This window comes from Aulonocara sp. 'chitande type north' Nkhata Bay, linkage group LG3 (genome assembly GCF_057382095.1).
Source record: "Aulonocara sp. 'chitande type north' Nkhata Bay isolate Kocher_YH1m ecotype deep benthic linkage group LG3, A_spYH_male_GT1.1, whole genome shotgun sequence".
Classification (NCBI taxonomy): domain Eukaryota; kingdom Metazoa; phylum Chordata; class Actinopteri; order Cichliformes; family Cichlidae; genus Aulonocara; species Aulonocara sp. 'chitande type north' Nkhata Bay.
In genome coordinates, this window is record NC_141346.1 from 19,318,177 (window position 1) to 19,336,773 (window position 18,597).

The 18,597-nt window shown below is 41.3% G+C and overlaps 2 protein-coding genes across 2 annotated transcripts in view; both read right to left on the bottom strand.

The window, feature by feature from the left end:
- Positions 1 to 18,597, bottom strand: part of LOC147334363 (low affinity immunoglobulin gamma Fc region receptor III-like) — a 529,842-nt gene that overhangs the window by 196,389 nt on the left and 314,856 nt on the right. The window lies entirely within an intron of this gene.
- Positions 9,126 to 10,926, bottom strand: LOC147334372 (alpha-2,8-sialyltransferase 8E-like). Its single transcript, XM_086287754.1, has 4 exons — positions 10,900 to 10,926; positions 9,939 to 10,051; positions 9,765 to 9,857; positions 9,126 to 9,685 (listed from the first exon to the last, which is right to left on the bottom strand). Exons 1-4 carry the CDS (start codon positions 10,924 to 10,926, stop codon positions 9,208 to 9,210), a joined length of 711 nt encoding a protein of 236 aa, XP_086143880.1. The 3' UTR covers positions 9,126 to 9,207.

Here is an 18,597-nt window from a genome sequence, read left to right on the forward strand (position 1 = left end):
GACAGGTAATGTTTGTCACGCTGTTGCACACACAGCACGCTCGTTTGTTTCAGTTCGTCAGTTGCAACAAGACAGCTTACCAACGTGTACGTAATAAGCTGATACTCCTGGGTGCTACACACTACAGTGTACGCTGTACACCTACTTACTGGTTTTGTCGCATCAGTCTGTGTCTCTGAGTTAACTTGTGTTTCTCTTACAGCTCCGGACCGCAACGAATGCGCGTGCTCTTTGTGAGCTCGTTCCCGGCTCGTAACCAGCGCGTTCTGCCGTCAAGGGCGATCATTGGTTAAATGTGATCATGTGACTGATGCAAGCCAAATCCTTTTATTTAGCAAAACTGTGATTGATAGTTAAATATTATTGTTGAGGGGCACAGACAAGACTCCGCACGCACACACACATTAAAAAAAAAAAAAAAAATTTTTTTAAAAGTTGCCTCAACAAAAGGGCACCTTGGGCACCCATCAGGAAAGGGGCGGGTGCTCAAGCCCCTCTAGCCACCCCCTCTGCACGTGCCTGTCAGGGACTACAACATCTAGTCCTTTTACTGAATCGAATAAATAAATCACTCAAATAAACAAATAGCTCATCCTTCAGCTACCTTTTGACTGCCAATTGACCTTTGACCTTTCTGTTTACATCATTCTCCTTGTGTCTGTGTGGGTTCTCTCTGGGCGCTCCGGCTTAGTCCCACTGCCTAAGACATACGAGTGAAGTTATTTGGTGATTCTCGAGTGACTGTGATTGAGTGGGGATAGTTTGTCTTGCTACAGTGTTTTGTATCGCATCTTTCACACTAAGCCTGGGATAGTCTCCAGACCCCACTTGAGCATAAAGTGCTAAGTATTTTTTTAAACAGGTCGAAAGTAGTTGTTGTGTGTTTGTTGATGAACCATAACAGGGAGCATCTATTGTTTTTAGCCTATGATTAACAGGAAACTAACAGCTCTGTGGATTCCAGTTTCTGATGAAAACACTCCAGTGCTTTTTTATTAATAGACATGAGCCTCCAGAATTTAGTCCATCGTCCTCAGCCTCTCCAGCTTTTTATATACAGATGTAAATTGACTGATACTAAAAAGAGCACATAGATATAGATAAAGGACATGAATGATTTTTGTATCTTATTCAAATCAGCCGCAGAGGTAGCTTTCAGGCTGTATAACTTGCATTGATGTCCTCTGTGTGTTTTGTTCCGCAGGGATAAATTGGTATGCACTCTACTCAACAGTGAGGAAAAAAACACCACTTATTCACAAATAGTGAAAGACAAGAGAAACAAATCAAAGTCAACAGGTGCGGCTTCTCTCCTTTGTCTCTGTCATTGTTCCGAATCAGAACAAGATCCCAGCACGTTGATATTTTAGTCAGTATCAAAAGGACACTGATCAATGGCCCATTCACAGTCCCATTCACAGAGAGTTGGGGAATGGCTGCAATCACAGCATTGTAAGATGGTGACAGATGTACCCTTAGGCTCTTTTCACATAAATGGTCTCCATGACTTTCTGCTCAAACCAGCTTTCATGTGTACATCCTCATCATTGAAAGAGTGTCCACTGGCCTGTAGCCATATATAGACTGTGACGTTTTGGCATTTGTGCCGGGGCGCTCGATTCTTGGGGCAGACCAGTTTTTTGCGAAGCATATTTTGGGGTTTTGCGTCAGTATTGAAAAAGCTGAGATGCACTTTCTTTAATTAGTGGAGCAGGAAAAAGAAAACACCAAGAACTGTGTTTAAACCTGTTAAATTGACATAATGATGTTTGTCTTTCCAGAGTTTCCATCAGAGCCAGATGCCATCTCCCCCCTAAAAGATGTAGTGCACCAGTCCAACCACTGCTGTCCAGCTGAGGGTCTCGAATCCGTCCACCCAACACCTCAGATAATAATTACTTGTATAACCGATTAGTAGATATCTTCTGTTCTTTACATGGAGTTACAGTCACACAACTTTTGTGAGACAAGAAAATCAATTCAACAGTGAAAAAGATTTTTTATTAAAAAAAACCTTTAAAAATGTAAATGCTAAAGACTAAAACAAAAAGCAATAATAATAATTGTCTTTATTCAATTCAATTCAATTCAATTTTATTTATATAGTGCCAAATTACAACATAAGTCGCCTCAAGGCGCTTCATAGATACAGAGAAAAACCCAACAATCATATGACCCCCTATGAGCAAGCACTTTGGCAACAGTGGGAAGGAAAAACTCCCTTTTAACAGGAAGAAACCTCCGGCAGATCCAGGCTCAGGGAGGGGCGGCCATCTGCTGCGACCGGTTGGGGTGAGAGAAGGAAGACAGGATAAAAGACATGCTGTGGAAGAGAGACAGAGATTAATAACAGATATGATTCAATGCAGAGAGGTCTGTTAATACATAGTGAGTGAGAAAGGTGACTGGAAAGGAAAAACTCAATGCATCATGGGAATCCCCCGGCAGCCTATGTCTATTGCAGCATAACTAAGGGAGGATTCAGGGTCACCTGGTCCAGCCCTAACTATATGCTTTAGCAAAAAGGAAAGTTTTAAGCCTAATCTTAAAAGTAGAGATAGTGTCTGTCTCCCGAATCCAAACTGGAAGCTGGTTCCACAGAAGAGGGGCCTGAAAACTGAAGGCTCTGCCTCCCATTCTACTTTTAAATACTCTAGGAACAACAAGTAGGCCTGCAGAGCGAGAGCGAAGTGCTCTAATAGGGTGATATGGTACTACAAGGTCATTAAGATAATCCCATCTGCCGGTGGATCACTGACTTCCTGACGGACAGGAAGCAGCACGTGAGGCTGGGGAAGAATGTCTCGGACTCCCGGACCATCAGCACCGGCTCCCCTCAGGGCTGTGTTCTTTCTCCTCTGCTCTTCTCCCTGTACACCAACTGCTGCACCTCCACCCACCAGTCTGTCAAGCTAATCAAGTTCGCAGATGACACCACCGTCATTGGGCTCATCTCTGACGGGGATGAGTCTGCCTACAGGAGGGAGGTTGAACGCCTGGTGTCTTGGTGCAGCCACAACAACCTGGTGCTGAATGCCCAGAAGACAGTGGAGATTATTGTGGACTTCAGGAAGCACACAGCCCCACTCCCCCCCATCATCCTGACTGACACCCCCATCACCTCTGTGGACTCATTCCGCTTCCTGGGTACCACCATCACCCAGGACCTGAAGTGGGAGCCCACCATCACCTCCGTCATCAAGAAAGCCCAGCAGAGGATGTACTTCCTGAGGCAGCTGAAGAAATTCAACCTGCCAACACGGACGATGATGCAATTCTACACTGCAATCATCGAGTCCATCCTCACCTCCTCCATCACCGTGTGGTACGCTGGAGCCACTATCAGGGACAAACAGAGACTGCAGCGTGTTGTGCGCTCTGCTGAGAAGGTGATTGGCTGCAGACTCCCATCTCTGCAGGACCTGTACACCTCCAGGACACTGCGGCGTGCAGCCCGGATCTCAGCTGACCCCTCTCACCCGGGACACAGTCTGTTTGACCTGCTCCCCTCAGGCAGGAGGCTCCGGTCCATTCGCACCAGAACCTCTCGCCACAAGAACAGTTTCTTCCCCTCTGCTGTTGGACACATGAACAATAACCACATGACTGTCCCCGCCACTAACACATGACCCTACGCTGTGTCACTGCATCATTTCATGTCTGGCACTGATCACCACCTGCACTCATGTATATATCTTTCTACGTAGCAATCATAATTCTTATTCTCATGTATATATGTTTGGCACTGATCACCACCTGCACTCATGTATATATCTTTCTACGTAGCACTCATAATTCTTATTCTCATGTATATATCTCATGTATATCTCATGCACATATCTTTCTTTCTACATAGCACTTTAATTCTTATTGTCTGCACTGAAGCACCGCAGCAATTTCCTAATGTTGTAAACCTCAACATCTGGCAATAAACCCATTCTGATTCTGATTCTGATTCTGATAAGATGGGGCCTGATTATTTAAGACCTTGTATGTGAGGAGCAGGATTTTGAATTCAATTCTGGATTTAACAGGAAGCCAATGAAAGGAAGCCAAAACAGGAGAAATATGCTCTCTCTTTCTAGTCCCTGTCAGGACTCTTGCTGCAGCGTTTTGGATTAGCTGAAGGCTTTTCAGTGAGTTTTTTGGACATCCTGATAATAATGAATTACAGTTGTCCAGCCTGGAAGTAATAAATGCATGAACTAGTTTTTCAGCGTCACTCTGAGACAGGATATTTCTAATTTTAGAGATGTTGCGCAAATGGAAGAACGCAGTCTTACATATTTGTTTAATATGTGCATTGAAGGACATGTCCTGGTCAAAAATGACTCCAAGGTTCCGACGGCGTTACTGGAGGCCAAGGTAATGCCATCCAGAGTAAGAAACTGGTTAGATACCATATTTCTAGGCTTTTCAGGGCCGAGTACAATAACCTCAGTTTTATCTGAATTAAGAAGCATAAAGTTAGCGGCCATCCAGGTCTTTATGTCTTTAAGACATTCCTGCAGTTTAACTAATTGGTGTGTGTTATCTGGCTTCATGGACAGATAGAGCTGGGTGTCATCTGCATAGCAGTGAAAATGTATGCTATGTCTTCTAACGATGCTGCCCAAGGGAAGCATGTATAATTTAAACAGAATTGGTCCTAGCACTGAACCCTGTGGAACTCCATAATTAACCTCAGTGTGTGAAGAGGACTCTCCATTTACATGCACAAATTGGAGTCTATTAGATAGATATGATCAGTGTTGGGACTAACGCGTTATTAAGTAACGCGTTACAGTAACTACGTTATTATTGTGGTAACGAGCACGGCAACTAGTTATTATGCCAAAATCAGGAACGCGTTACTCGTTACTGGGATTTAGATAGGGTCGTTACTTTGTGTGGTGGCTATCGCGGAGGTTCCACAGATTCAGTAACATTAGCAAGTGGTGGCCAGCAGGTGGATGAAGGAAAAGGGACGCAGAAGGAAAAGAGAGCCGAGGCGGCCGCCGGTCCAAGTGTGAACTGAACTTCAGGTAAGAAGTTATGACCTGCAGTCTCTCTGGGTAAGATATAAACCAAATTTAGGTGGAGTTTATTTTTGTTATGGTGACTTTTTCCGTACTGTGTGCTAGCTAGCATGACGTAGTTTCTATACAGCTGGGTGGGTGCTATGAAGTTAATGATGTTGCACTTTATTTTGTTCATAAGTTATTAGAGTTGCCAACCGTCCCGTCTGGTATTCAGAGAAAATATTACGCGTTTCGTATTGAGGTGAAAAGGAACAGTTTGTCCCGTAATTCAGCTACAATGAAAAAGACACAAAGCTGGAGTTATTCTGTGTCTTTGCTGCACAGCTGCCTCTTCTTCTTTCATTCTCCCCCCTCCCTCTCCTGTTTCTACTTCAATCATGAAAACTGATCAATGATCAGCTGATCGGCTTTTCTCTCTTGTTTGTTTATCGCTCACTTTGCGCCGAAAGAGGAAACCAGCGGATGTCGCGCTAAACAACAGCAGCACTTTTAAGCTTGATCAGCTATTGTTAGAATTTATTTAATATTAATTTCTAGTATCAGCTGATGTTTGCTGGAGCCACAGCTGCAAAAAAGCTGCTGGTCATGATATCGGTTTGGTTATCTGGTGAGAGGGAAACATGAAGATGAAACCAGGAGATGTCCTTACTGGATCATCAGAGCTGAACAGGTGATGGAGAAACAGGTTTACCTTTTAGGTGACATGAATGAGTTGAAGGGAAGTTATGAACTGTTTCTGAGAGACAAATAACCCCAGGATCCTTTTTTAGGTAGCTGACAGCTGGTAACTGTGCAGGTGCGGATCTAGCAAAGTGTTGCCAGGGGGGCAGGTAGGGCATTAACAGGGAAAGGGGGGCACAAAGAAATACTTTTCTTTCTTATTCTCATTTAAAATGTCTCGGTTTTAAAAAATAATTATCTGAATCTTACAACAAACGATTGTTAGATTGATACATATATACCATCAAAACAGTGTACATCACTGTCACAACAGTGTTTATTTTCATTCAAAGGCTTTATGATTTTTCCTATAATGGTTGGCCAGTCTCTAGTCAAAATACCCGGGCCAATTTTCTGTCCCAGTCCAGCCCTGTATGCGGCTCATCTGCAGTCTGGTGTTACCTACATCTTCCTATTCAGAAGGCAGAATTTCCGAGTTCTGAGTACAATCGAAAGCACCACGACTGCAGTTTTTGTGTTGGATGTAAAAGGCGCACATGACGCTGTGACGTAGGCTAGAATCATGGCAGCAGTCAATGACGGTCCAGGCGTGGGATTTCTCTCGTGGAAATATGCACATTATCTTTTCCTTTCTATTGGTAGGTGGCACAGTGCACTTGTGGCAAGTAAGCAAGCTAGAAGACTGGCAAAGTTATGGAAGAAACACATTAACAAGAGAATTCTGAGTAAAACCAAAGTTACTTTCCCTAGTAACTAGTTACTTTGAAAGTAACGAGTAACTTGAAGTAACTGAGTTACTTTTGAGAAAAGTAACTAGTAATGTAACTAAGTTACTATTTTAAAGTAACTTACCCAACACTGGATATGATACAAACCACTGCAGTGCAGTACCTGTAATACCTACAGCATGTTCTAATCGCTCTAATAGGATATTATGGTCAACAGTATCGAACGCTGCACTAAGGTCTAGCAGGACAAGCACAGAGATGAGTCCACTATCAGAGGCCATAAGAAGATCATTTGTAACCTTCACTAAAGCTGTTTCTGTGCTGTGATGAGCTCTGAAACCTGACTGAAACTCTTCAAATAAACCATTCCTCTGCAGATGATCTGTTAGCTGTTTGACAACTACTCTTTCAAGGATTTTTGATATGAAAGGAAGGTTGGAGATTGGCCTATAATTAGCTAAGACTGCTGGGCCTAGAGATGGCTTTTTGAGTAAAGGTTTAACTACAGCTAGCTTGAAGGCCTGTGGTACATAGCCGATCATTAGAGATAGGTTGATCATATTTAAGATCGAAGAATTAATTAATGGCAGGACTTCTTTGAGCAGTTTTGTAGGAATGGGGTCTAAAAGACACGTTGATGGTTTGGAGGAAGTAATTATTGAAGTTAACTCAGAAAGATCAATTAGAGAAAAAGAGTCTAACTTAACATCAATGGTACTAAGAGTAGCTGTAGATAATATTACATCTGTGGGATGATTATTGGTAAATTTTTGTCTAATGATAAGATTTTTATTTGTGAAGAAGTTCATGAAGTCATTACTACTTAACGTTAAAGGGATGCTTGGCTCAGTAGCGCTCTGACTTTTTGTCAGCCTGGCTACAGTGCTGAAGAGAAACCTGGGGTTGTTCTTATTTTCTTCAATCAGTGATGAATAGAAAGATGTTCTGGCTTTGCGGAGGGCTTCCTTATAAAGCAGCAAACTATTTCTCCAGGCTAAATGATGATCCTCTAAATTTGTAACACGCCATTTCCTCTCCAGATTACGAGTCATCTGCTTTAGGGTATGTGTTTGAGAATTATACCACGGAGTCGGGTACTTCTGATTAGAGACCTTAGTTTTCACAGGAGCTACAGTATCCAGAGTCGTACGTAGTGAGGAGGTGAAATTATTAACAAGATAATCGACTTCTGTTGGGGTAGCGTTCAGATAGCTGCTCTGCTCTATGTTGGTACAGGGCATTGAAGATGTTAACAGTGGGTGGATTATATTCTTGAACTTAGTTACAGCGCTTTCAGAAAGACATCTACTTTGATAAAGTCTACTCTCCACCGCTGTGTAATCAATTATTGTAAATGTAAATGTTATCAGGAAATGATCAGACAGGAGAGGGTTTTCAGGAAACACTGTTAAATGTTCAGTTTCTATGCCATATGTTAAAACAAGATCTAGAGTGTGATTAAAGTGGTGGGTGGGTTCTTTTACATTTTGAGAGAAACCAATTGAGTCTAATAACAGATTAAATGCCATGTTGAGGCTGTCATTTTTAGCATCTACATGGATGTTAAAATCACCCACAATAATTATTTTATCTGAGCTCAGAACTAAATTAGATATAAAGTCTGAGAAATCAGACAGAAACTCTGTGTAAGGCCCAGGTGGACGATAGATGATAACAAGTAGGACTGGTTTCTGAGTTTCACAGCTGGGGTGGACAATGTTAAGCATCAGGCTTTCAAATGAATTAAAAGTCTGTCTTTCATTAATTAATAGGCTGGTGTGAAAAATTGCTGCCACACCGCCCCCTCGGCCTGTGCTTCGAGATTTCTGGTAGTTAGAATGACTCGGGGGTGTTGATTCATTTAAACTAACATAATCATCCTGCTGCAACCAGGTTTCTGTAAGGCAGAGTAAATCAATTTGTTGTATATTATTAAGTAATGTACTAGCAGAGTCTTGGAGGAGAGAGACCTAATATTTAATAATCCACATTTCACTGTTTTACTCTTTGGTTCAGATGTGGATACTGTATTGTTCTTTCTTTGTAATTGTTTATGTTTAAGTTGTTTGTTGCTGGTTTTTAGTTTGTTTTTTGTCTGTTTGGGAGCTGACACAGTCTCTATGGAGATGGGTTTTTTGGGGGGGTAGCAGGAGGAGAGAAGCTGTAGAGAGGCGTGTAAGACTGCAACTCTGCTTCCTGGTCCCAACTCTGGATAGTCACCACAGCAATTATCTGGTTTCTCTGCAGGATCGGTTAGCTTTGGTCTCATTTCTTTGTTCTTATTTGTGCGGTTCTGTGGGTTTTACAAAGATTTCTGATCAAAATTTGAGGCGTTGTGGCAAACCCGTGCGCACTTCTCTTCACTTTAACCAGACTGTAAACAGCATGAACATCATTCAGAAGGTCGACAGTGCACAGAATATATTTAGAACAAACTGAACGTGTCTATTTGTACATTTTGATTCAAGGAAAGTGAATTTATGAGACTTTACTTCAGTTGTTTTTCAAACTAAGCATGCCTCCATAGTATTAATCTTTCGAATTATGCAGCTGCACACATTCATCTTAGCTTGTTTTTCAGTGTCAGTGGATACAGGGTATAGATTTTCTTTTAAACTTCTATGGCTGATTGCTTTGCTCCTACATTGTTCTTCAATTTATTGCTATTATGTCAGTTTTATCAAAGAAAAAGAAGTAAATATTACATATATTGTGAGCATGTCTTGGTCTCTCAGTTGGATACTTGAACATATTCTTTTGTTATTGCAAAATTCAAACTAGACCTGATCTGATTTACAGTCTCCAAGGTGAAGCTTGAGCACCCCCTTATTATGCAGCTCCACCAAGTGGGAAAACTCATTTGGCATTGCATGGACTTTCCTATCATAGGGTACATTATTATAGTAGTGGTTAGTCAGGGGTAAGAGTTTATCTGGGTGATTACTAAATGGCCAGAATCCATACAAATGCACCGTTTCACAAAATTCCAGTGCCAGGGTAGTCAGATATAATCCAGTGCTAGGTCGATGTTCCTTTAACCCCAGAGATTCCCAGAATTTGACCAGTCTTTCGAGATACCTAGGGTTTATGAAGATTGGTTGGATAGGGATATCCATGTCCTCAATGGCATACACAGCCCGCTGACACGCTGGGCGAGTACCACCATAGGAGAAGCAAGGAAAGAGAAGCAGGGAGTTGCCATACTGTTGGAGACTGTCTGCAAACGCCCGGCGACGTCCCGTCAGTGACCCATACCTGCAAATTAATGCATGACTTAAAGCAACAAGACATAAACTAACAAGTCGGTTCAATGTCGGGTTCATTAATTGCTCACTTTTGCATGAAGATGCTTGGGTTTGCTGTCACAAGGTTAGTCTTCCTGCCGACATCATTGTGAAATTCATTTTCCAGAGGAGGAAGGTTGCACCTGAAAAAACATGAAATATTACTTACAGAGAGAAGAGTCCTCATCACGATTTCCATTCCTTACAGTGAACATCTTTCTCACCTAATAACAAAATCAGCTGAATCAATCATTTTTCCACAGCCGCTGTTTGTTAGAATCCCACCGCTCCCAACAATTGAACAAGTGTCCCATCTCTTTTTTGAGAAAGGATTCTCCTGGAAGTGACATCAGCAGATTATAAATAACAAAGAGCAACATTTACAGTGCTTGTAACATACAGTGTGTGAAAGACAACTACTCATTGTATTTAGGAACTGATGTGATTTAATCCTTTAAGGGTGATGACAAAACGTAGTCATATCATGTTTTCCTGAGTGACAATGCCATTGTTGGATTCATTGCAATTGATGCTCAGCTGTAATCTTGATAAATTAAATACAAGTGAGAAAAAAAATAAAAGAAAGCATAAAAAGTGTACGATTAGTTTTGGTGTTGAGATGAAAGATTTGCAAGACAGTAAAAACTTAAGGCGTGGAAAAATCAGAGACAGATAAAGTTCACAACAGTCCATAACAGTGATTTTATGAGAAACCAAACACAGACAAAAGGAGACAAAACTGAGATTAAGTCAGAGTATTTTTTATTAAGGCATATTTACAAAACTAGGAAAAACAAAGATAACAAAACTAAACTGAGGAACATTTAAATTAGGTATTTAAATAAATAAACACAAACCCTTGAAGGGTAGGAAGAAACCTTGCTATATCGTGGAAACAAGAAAACATGAGGAGGTAGTCACTGGAGGAAAACTGGAGGAACACAGGAGGAAATGAAGCTGAAAATATTTTTCAACTTATCTTTGCTAACAGCATGACTCAGATATTCTAGGATCTGGATATAATAGTTCCAGCCAATTCAAGAAGTCAAGACAGATTCCTTAAATTTAGGCAGTCCTTCAAAGTAGCAAATGATCCTAATGTCTCTGATCAGGGTAAACAAATGATGCCCTCTGGAAAGTGAGAGCTCTCTTAAATGTGACAAGATGGACTCAGTCTGCCGAGACCATGGAGGAATGACTGTCTTCATACATCTGTACCAAATCACAACTTCAGAGTGGTCTGTTCATCTGGACGTAGCGCTTTTAGTGGGAGGTAAGTGGGTGGTACTTTAAGAGCCATATATTTTATGAGGTGCTCTGAGGAGCTTGGAAAGGAAAGCGTCTGGACTTCTTTAAGCTGCTTGAAGACGTTTCACCTGTCATCCGAGAAGCTTCTTTAATTTAAGGTCAAATGGTGGAGAGTCCCAGATTTAAGCCCTATGGGAGTGTCCCCCCAAAAGGGACAATGGACCCCCTGTTGATTCTCTACTTAATCACACGAGTCAAGGTGTGAAAACAGGTGTAGGCCACGATTAGCCAAGGTTTCTTAGGGGACACTCCCATGGGGCTTAAATTCTCTATGCCTCACTCAGCCATCTGTCAAAAAATGCATGATCATTGTTAGTGCAATGGTGATGTGGGAACAGGATGTGTGTGTGAACTCAAAAGTCCCAGGTTGATAATTGGGTTCATCTGAATATTTGCTTTTCAGTTGGTGAAACATTTTACCACTCATCCAAGTGACTTCTTCATTCTCAGCTGACTGCAGGTTTCCTCAAACTTAAACAGTACCTTTGCATAAATATCAAAACACTTTAATGATTGTTATGATCCAATAGACCAAAGGCATTAGAATCATTCACACGGAGCTCTGGAATGGCTGAAATCACACCATTATAAAAGTCTCAAAAGAGTTACCCGTAGATCCAGCTGGAATTTATTTTTATCCTTACGGCTATTATGTCAAAATTAACATCACGTTTGTTTTATCCTTTACCACACACAGTTATGTATTGTAGACAGTGTTGGGGAGTAACGGAATACATGTACCGCCGTTACGTATTTAGAATACAAAATATGAGTAACTGTATTCCGTTACAGTTACCGTTTAAAAAGGTGGTATTCAGAATACAGTTACTTTGTTGAAATAAATGGATTACACTGCGGTACTTTCCTGTTTCATTTTGTCGCGGGTCAGGACTGTTTGGGTTTTGTTTGACAGCTACGTTCTGTTGTTCCAGGCGGCAGCGTTACGGTTGCCATGGTTACAGGGCGACGCTCTCTCTCTCTCTTTCTGCGACTGTGTGTTTCCTGGGTGAGAGAGCGCCTTTTTGTTGTTGTTGTTGTGCTAAGCTAACAGGCAGAATGCTACAAGCATAGCTCTAAAGAATGTAGCATCATGGGCAGTATAGTCCGTGCTGCAGGGAGAATGCACTGCCATACACGTTATGTGTCTGTGAGCGCGAGGAGGGAGAAAAAGGGGAGTGGAAAGGTACGAGTTGTCGTCGAGGAAAAACGGGAGCTGGAAACATGTAAATATAATAATAACCACTGCAGCCAAGAAGAGTGCCTGACGAGCCCAGCTGTAAGTAAGCTATTAAGACTCGACTGTACACCGTGTTCGTGTTTTCCTCCGAAAACAATAAGTTCCGTTGGAGCAGTCTTTCAACGCCTCTCTCTGTCTCTCGCAAGAAAAATTGACCCACACAACAAAGTAAAGCTATTTTTCGGCTACGAGCCGACAGGGACCCCGCCGTATTAGTCAGAGGTCCCTTTACTACAGTTCGGAGTCGCGGACCTTCAGTAATAGTAATAAATCACACAGCAATAGTACATTCACGTTGTTGTAAAAAGCACGATAATATATTAAGTAATCCAAAGTATTCAGAATACGTTACTCTCATTGAGTAACGTAACGGAATACGTTACAGAATACATTTTGGGGCATGTATTCTGTATTCTGTAATGGAATACATTTTAAAAGTAACCTTCCCAACACTGATTGTAGACTAGTAAGAAATGTTGGAAGTAGTCTATAACACTGACAACAAGAGGCACAGACAGAAGCTCCTTCTGTGAGGAATTTGAGGGGGATGGTCTGCCTGGACTGCTGATGGCACCAGAAGGTACAAAACTTCAAGACTGACTCTGTTAGAAGAAACAGGCCCATAAAGAAGCTCTCTTCCCCACTTTCCTTTTCCTTCCCCCCTCCCTATCTCTGTATGCAGGCCTGACCAGAGTGCAAGAGGTGGTTGCTATGGTAATGGGATTTTTTTTTTCTTGAAAAAGGCTCATGTCTATATAAGGAGACGTATAGAGAGAGGTACAAGAAACCTGAGCAGATATCAGACTTAAGGCCACCCTCAGTTGTTTCAACCAAGCATGTTAAGATTCTGTTTAAAGGCGTACACTGCCTGGGTGTGGTGCTCTTTGTTCATTTGGGTCTCCTGAGTGAGCACAGACAAGGCAGCCGTTTTAACCTTGAGCCTTGAATTGGTTAATAAATTTAATAAAATAAAATGTACTTTGAGCACATTTGTCTTCTTCCTCAGAAACCCAACAATTTTGTAAAACCTTTGGCCCGCTCTTGTCTGTCAGATGACGATTATGTTGTCCGCACTAAGCGACACGACCGCCTTCCTCTCCTCCATGGATGCTGGAACATTTGCATTGCTGAGGAGGCCAAAACCATCATTCGCAGTTGCTCTGCGTCCACATCCACAGTGTTGGTTCAGGTTTCTGAATCTGTGGCTGCGATCAGCTCCACTAGTGGAATTTGTCTCTACATCACAGCAAAGTTCAACATTTTTGCAAGAGAATTTTCTCTACTTGATTTAGTTGCCTCTCAGACAATTTTTTCACCCACTTGTACACATCCTGAGTGTGAGTCTGCTAAACAAGTAAACCAAATCTTTATTTCTTTCTGGCTGGTCTTAGACTTTTAATTGTGGGCTGGTCAAAGGTCCCCTTTTCACGTGTCTTCTTAACTAAAACTAGTTTAAGCATATTGACGGGAAAATTTGTTTAGCCGTTTCGTTTAGCAAATGGCTCTTAGCCTTGACTGAAGAGCTTGTTTAAAGACCTTTAGGAGTAATCCTGCCTCATCTGCATTCGAGGATAAATAGCAGCTGTTTCCTGTAGTCTGCCATCTTCCATGCTCGTACTCACATACTAGCTTCAGGCAGTTTTATTTATTCCATCCATCCATCCATTCGCTTCCGCTTATCCTTTTCAGGGTCGCGGGGGGCGCTGGGGCCTATCCCAGCTGTCATAGGGCGAGAGGCAGGGTACATCCTGGACAGGTCGCCAGTCTGTTGCAGGGCCAACACACAGGGACAGACAACCATTCGCACTCACATTCACTCGCACATTCACACCTAGTGACAATTTGGATTATCCAATTAACCTGTCCCCACAAGCTGCATGTCTTTGGACGGTGGGAGGAAGCCGGAGTACCCGGAGGGAACCCACGCAAACACGGGGAGAACATGCAAACTCCACACAGAAAGACCCCGGCCTGATGCTGGAATTGAACTCAGGACCTTCTTGCTGTGCGGCAACAGTGCTAACCACCGTGCCACCATGCTGCCTATTTATTTATTATTAACCAGAAATTCACATAAAAATAAAACTCAACCATCAATCAATAATATCAGGATGTTAGGTCTTACTTGAATCTTTGGTAATTCTCCTCATGCTTTTCCCATGCTGGATTGTAGAGGTTTTTCACTTCATCAATGACTTCCCTGTAATGCACAAGCATTCCAGTACATTTAGTAACCTTCCTGCACTGGGTGTCTGTGAAGGTTCTCAGTCATCCAGGTCATCATAGTCTAAGGAGCTTGAAAAGAAAAGCGTCTGGACTTTTAAAATTTTTCTTTAAGATGTTTCACCTCTCACCCGAGAAGCTTCTTCAGTTCAAAGAGCAAATGGTGGATGTGGTGGCAGTGTCCCCCAAGGGGGGGGGGGTCATGTTGACCATGTTGACGTCTTCAAGAAAAATAAAGAAGTTCTGACACTTTTCTTTCCAAGCTCCTTAGACCTACTCCTTCCTGCAGGGGGCTTACATGACTTAATCTTGACATAAAAATTGTAATTTTTTAATGAACAAGTCATGGCAATGTTTGCTCTTACTTGTAGCCTTTACAAAGTTCAGAGGGCTTTGGGGCACTTCTTTGAGGATTTGGTCGGTGAAGTTGGACAACACTGTGAGAAACAAATAAGAGATAAAATTATGACTCTTTCTTGAACCCTTCTTTGGTCTTGTTTTTGTTTTTTCTGTTGTTCTTGTTTTGTTTACATCTCACGGGAGGTAATTTGTGATTTTAACTCATTTATTAAATCTGATCCCTGTTCTTATGTATGTTAAATATTTAAGATATTATTAGAGGGGTCTATGAGTTGTTGGAAATTTAAAGATTACAAGTAATGCCTTAATTCACTTGAGAGATGTTTGTATCAGATATTGTATCTATACACAATGAGGTTTTTGTTTGTTTGTTTTGTTTTGTTTTGTTTTTTAATAGTCTTAAATGTCAACTCGAATATACCAACTGTGTTATTGGCAACTGCTGTGCTATAAAGCACAGACAGTTTGGTGCAGGCTAAACAGAATAGAATAGAATAGAATAGAATAATCCTTTAATTGTCCCCACAAGGGGAAATTTAGTTAGTCTGCAGTATTGCTGTTGTTGATGTTGAGCTATTTAAAATAGTATTTCTTACAGTCACTGTTGATATTGATTATATATAGCCATATAGGAATGCTAAATGGGGAAAAAATATTGAATATCGTGAATTTTGTGTATCGTTGCACCCCTAATACAAAAAAAATGTTCATGCTTTTTTAATTTTTCACTTATTAAAATATACATTTTATCTCAAAAGTACAGTTTTTAAATTTAATGTTGCTGAAACAACAAAGTAATAAAAAAATAAATCTATCTGATGGAGAAATCACTCATCTTTGGAAAAGAGAGTTTATTACAGAGAAATGGCTCTTTCCAAAGTAAAAGCTATACTATACGCTTCTTCTGGGCTATATTCTCAGCAGCATATTAAACATATCAGGTCCCCATAAGGAGGATCATGTGCTAACGGCTGTCTAAATGACTTGGGTAAAGTTTGTAGCATGCATGCTTGTTGTTTTTGTCTGCTTCCACTTGTCTTTGCACTAGGATGCTGTTGGAGTAAATGTGCAGTCATATTCATTTTGTTCCCACTAGTGCTGTCAGCGTTAAATCTCCGTTAACGAGCTACCGCGTTAACGGAGTTTGCTCGTTAACGTGTTGGCCCTCCAGCCCCATGCACGGGGCGATTTGGCGTTGTGGCATTAACATCATTTCAGATTAATGCTGACAGCACTAGTGGGAACACAACGAATATGACTGCACACTCTTGGGCTACAGCAACATCTGAAGGTTCAGTACCTCTTTGTAGATTCCCCACTTTGTGGTTTCTCAGCTCTTTACAACACCATACTATATATGAGTTTGTATTTCACTTTACATTTTATGTCTGCCTTTCTTTCAAAATGAATCCTAACTAAAAAAAAAAAAGTATTGTCAAAAGAAATTAAGTGCAGCCAAGTTAATTAGAAATATACTTTTGTGTAATACTACGTAATATACAAGTTATTCATGTCCAGTTATTTACAAATCAGTACCAATAATGTTGTGTAGTCAGAGTAAACCGGTCATGTGACTCTAACCTTATTTTCACTGCACAACAAAACTCGTATCAAAAGAACAATGTAAACAAAACAAACATACCAAATACTGTTATTCCCTTAGAAGGAAATACAGAGTGAGAGCTGAGGTTTGTGGTTACTTGTGAAAGAATGAATGACAAAGACATGAAGACATGTACTTCAGCTTTTACCAGAGTATTTTTTAACAAATATGAAATGTGTATTTCTACTTAAATTAAGCATGTTTGTATTTCTGCAACCTCAGGCTTATATTAGCATTTTACACAGCTTCCCAACTGTTGGGAAGCGTTTATCACAGTGCCATAAGCTACTTTTGATCAGAATACTTTGTTTCATGACCTCTTGCTTTTATCTGTAAGATACAAAGGTAATTACTCACCTGTCCTCAAACGCGTACCAGGTAAGAGTGGTCAGCAGACTCCCCAAACAGAGGAGATTGATCACAATCAAGAGCTTTTTCCTCATGTCGCTCTAGTGCTTCACCTTTCTTAACCCTTCGCTTTAACTCAGCTTTTTTTTATGTACTTTTACCTCATATGTTGATACGGTTATCTGCCCGGTTTAACTGTCTGGTGGTTTATGATTCATAAAATGAGTAGGCATCCTCAGTTAATCATTACTATAGGAGAAGAAGAAGTCACTTGGATGGGTGACGAAATATTTCTCCCGCTGAAAATGTGTCCAGATGAACAGAATCAACCTTTGGGGATTTTCTTAGCTGGTTGAGCATGCATCAAGATATTTGAGACTCTGTGCCTTATAAAAGCAAAGACAAACAAAAATCACTCACAGGTGATTTGTACAACGGTGGTTTTAGGACAACATCTACATTTCAAAACTGAGTTGCCTCCATGGACATTTTCAGACCTGTTTTGCCAGCTCATGAAATGAACTTTGATTCTGTTTATTCTAGAAATCAAATAATTAAAAAAAAATCTATTTATTTTATTCTAGGTGTACTGACAACTATCAGTGGATTAATTTGATACAAGAAGTAACAACAGACAGAAATAGTACTCGAGAATCTGCCTGTCACGGACCCGGCTCTGGAGGACTCGGGGGTCCGTGAGCAGTCTTGACTGTTGTTGTTGTTGTTGTTGTTGTTATTAGTATTATTATTATTTGGTGATGTGTGTGTTTTTCTGCACAGTGCTGTGTTAGTCTGTGTCCCACTCGTATGTATAGGCAGGGTGTGGGTGTGTAGGTGTGTATGTCTGCGGGTGTGGCTGGAGGATGGAACACAGCCACCTGCAGGCCTGATGGGTGTGGCCCTGTGGGAGGACTGACCACACCTGAAGTTCCTGCCACACCTGTTGGTGATCAGGCTCATCGGGGAGCTACTTAGGAGAGTGTTGGAGCTCCCACTGGCACGGGATCATTGAGTTATCGTACCAAGTTACTGTGTCAGCATATGTCTGTGTTGTTCGTATATGCCCGCCGAGGGTTAGTGTTGACGGCTGCTTCTATGGTTTCCCTGCAGGAGGAAGAGTGGTCCAGAAAGGCAGCACGCACGGGGTGTGCGGAAACACAACAGCGGGGAGCACGAGCACGAGCACAGACGTCGGAGGGAAGCACGCACACGGGGTTCAAGGGAGCAACGGGGAGTTATTGTGTTTGCAGCTTTTCACTGTAAATAAAGAGCACTGTTTGAATCGCAGAGTCTGCGTTTTGGGTCCTCCTTTCCCCACATCCCCACAGTCTGCCAGCCAGACCGTGACACTGCCTATTCTTCTTTATTAATGTAATCTAGTGATAATTGTGATTATGTTCCATAATACCAATACGGAAACTATTGTAGGATCTACCTTACAATATAAAGCGCCTTGAGATGACCGTTGTTTTTATTTGGCGCTGTAGAAATAAATTTAAGTTGAATTGAATTATTGGTTAATTAAGCGGATACAATTTTTCAAAATGAAAAACGGGAATAACAAAATGAGGCTTGACCGTGTTTCACTGTATCCTTGGAAACACTATACTTCCTGTTTCTTGTACATGACATCTAAAACAAGTTTTTAAAGCAAAAAACATTTAATAATCAACCTCGTGATGTTAACTGTAGAATATATGGTAAATGGTAAATGGCCTGTATTTATATAGCGCTTTACTAGTCCCTAAGGACCCCAAAGCGCTTTACACAACCAGTCATCCACCCATTCACACACACATTCACA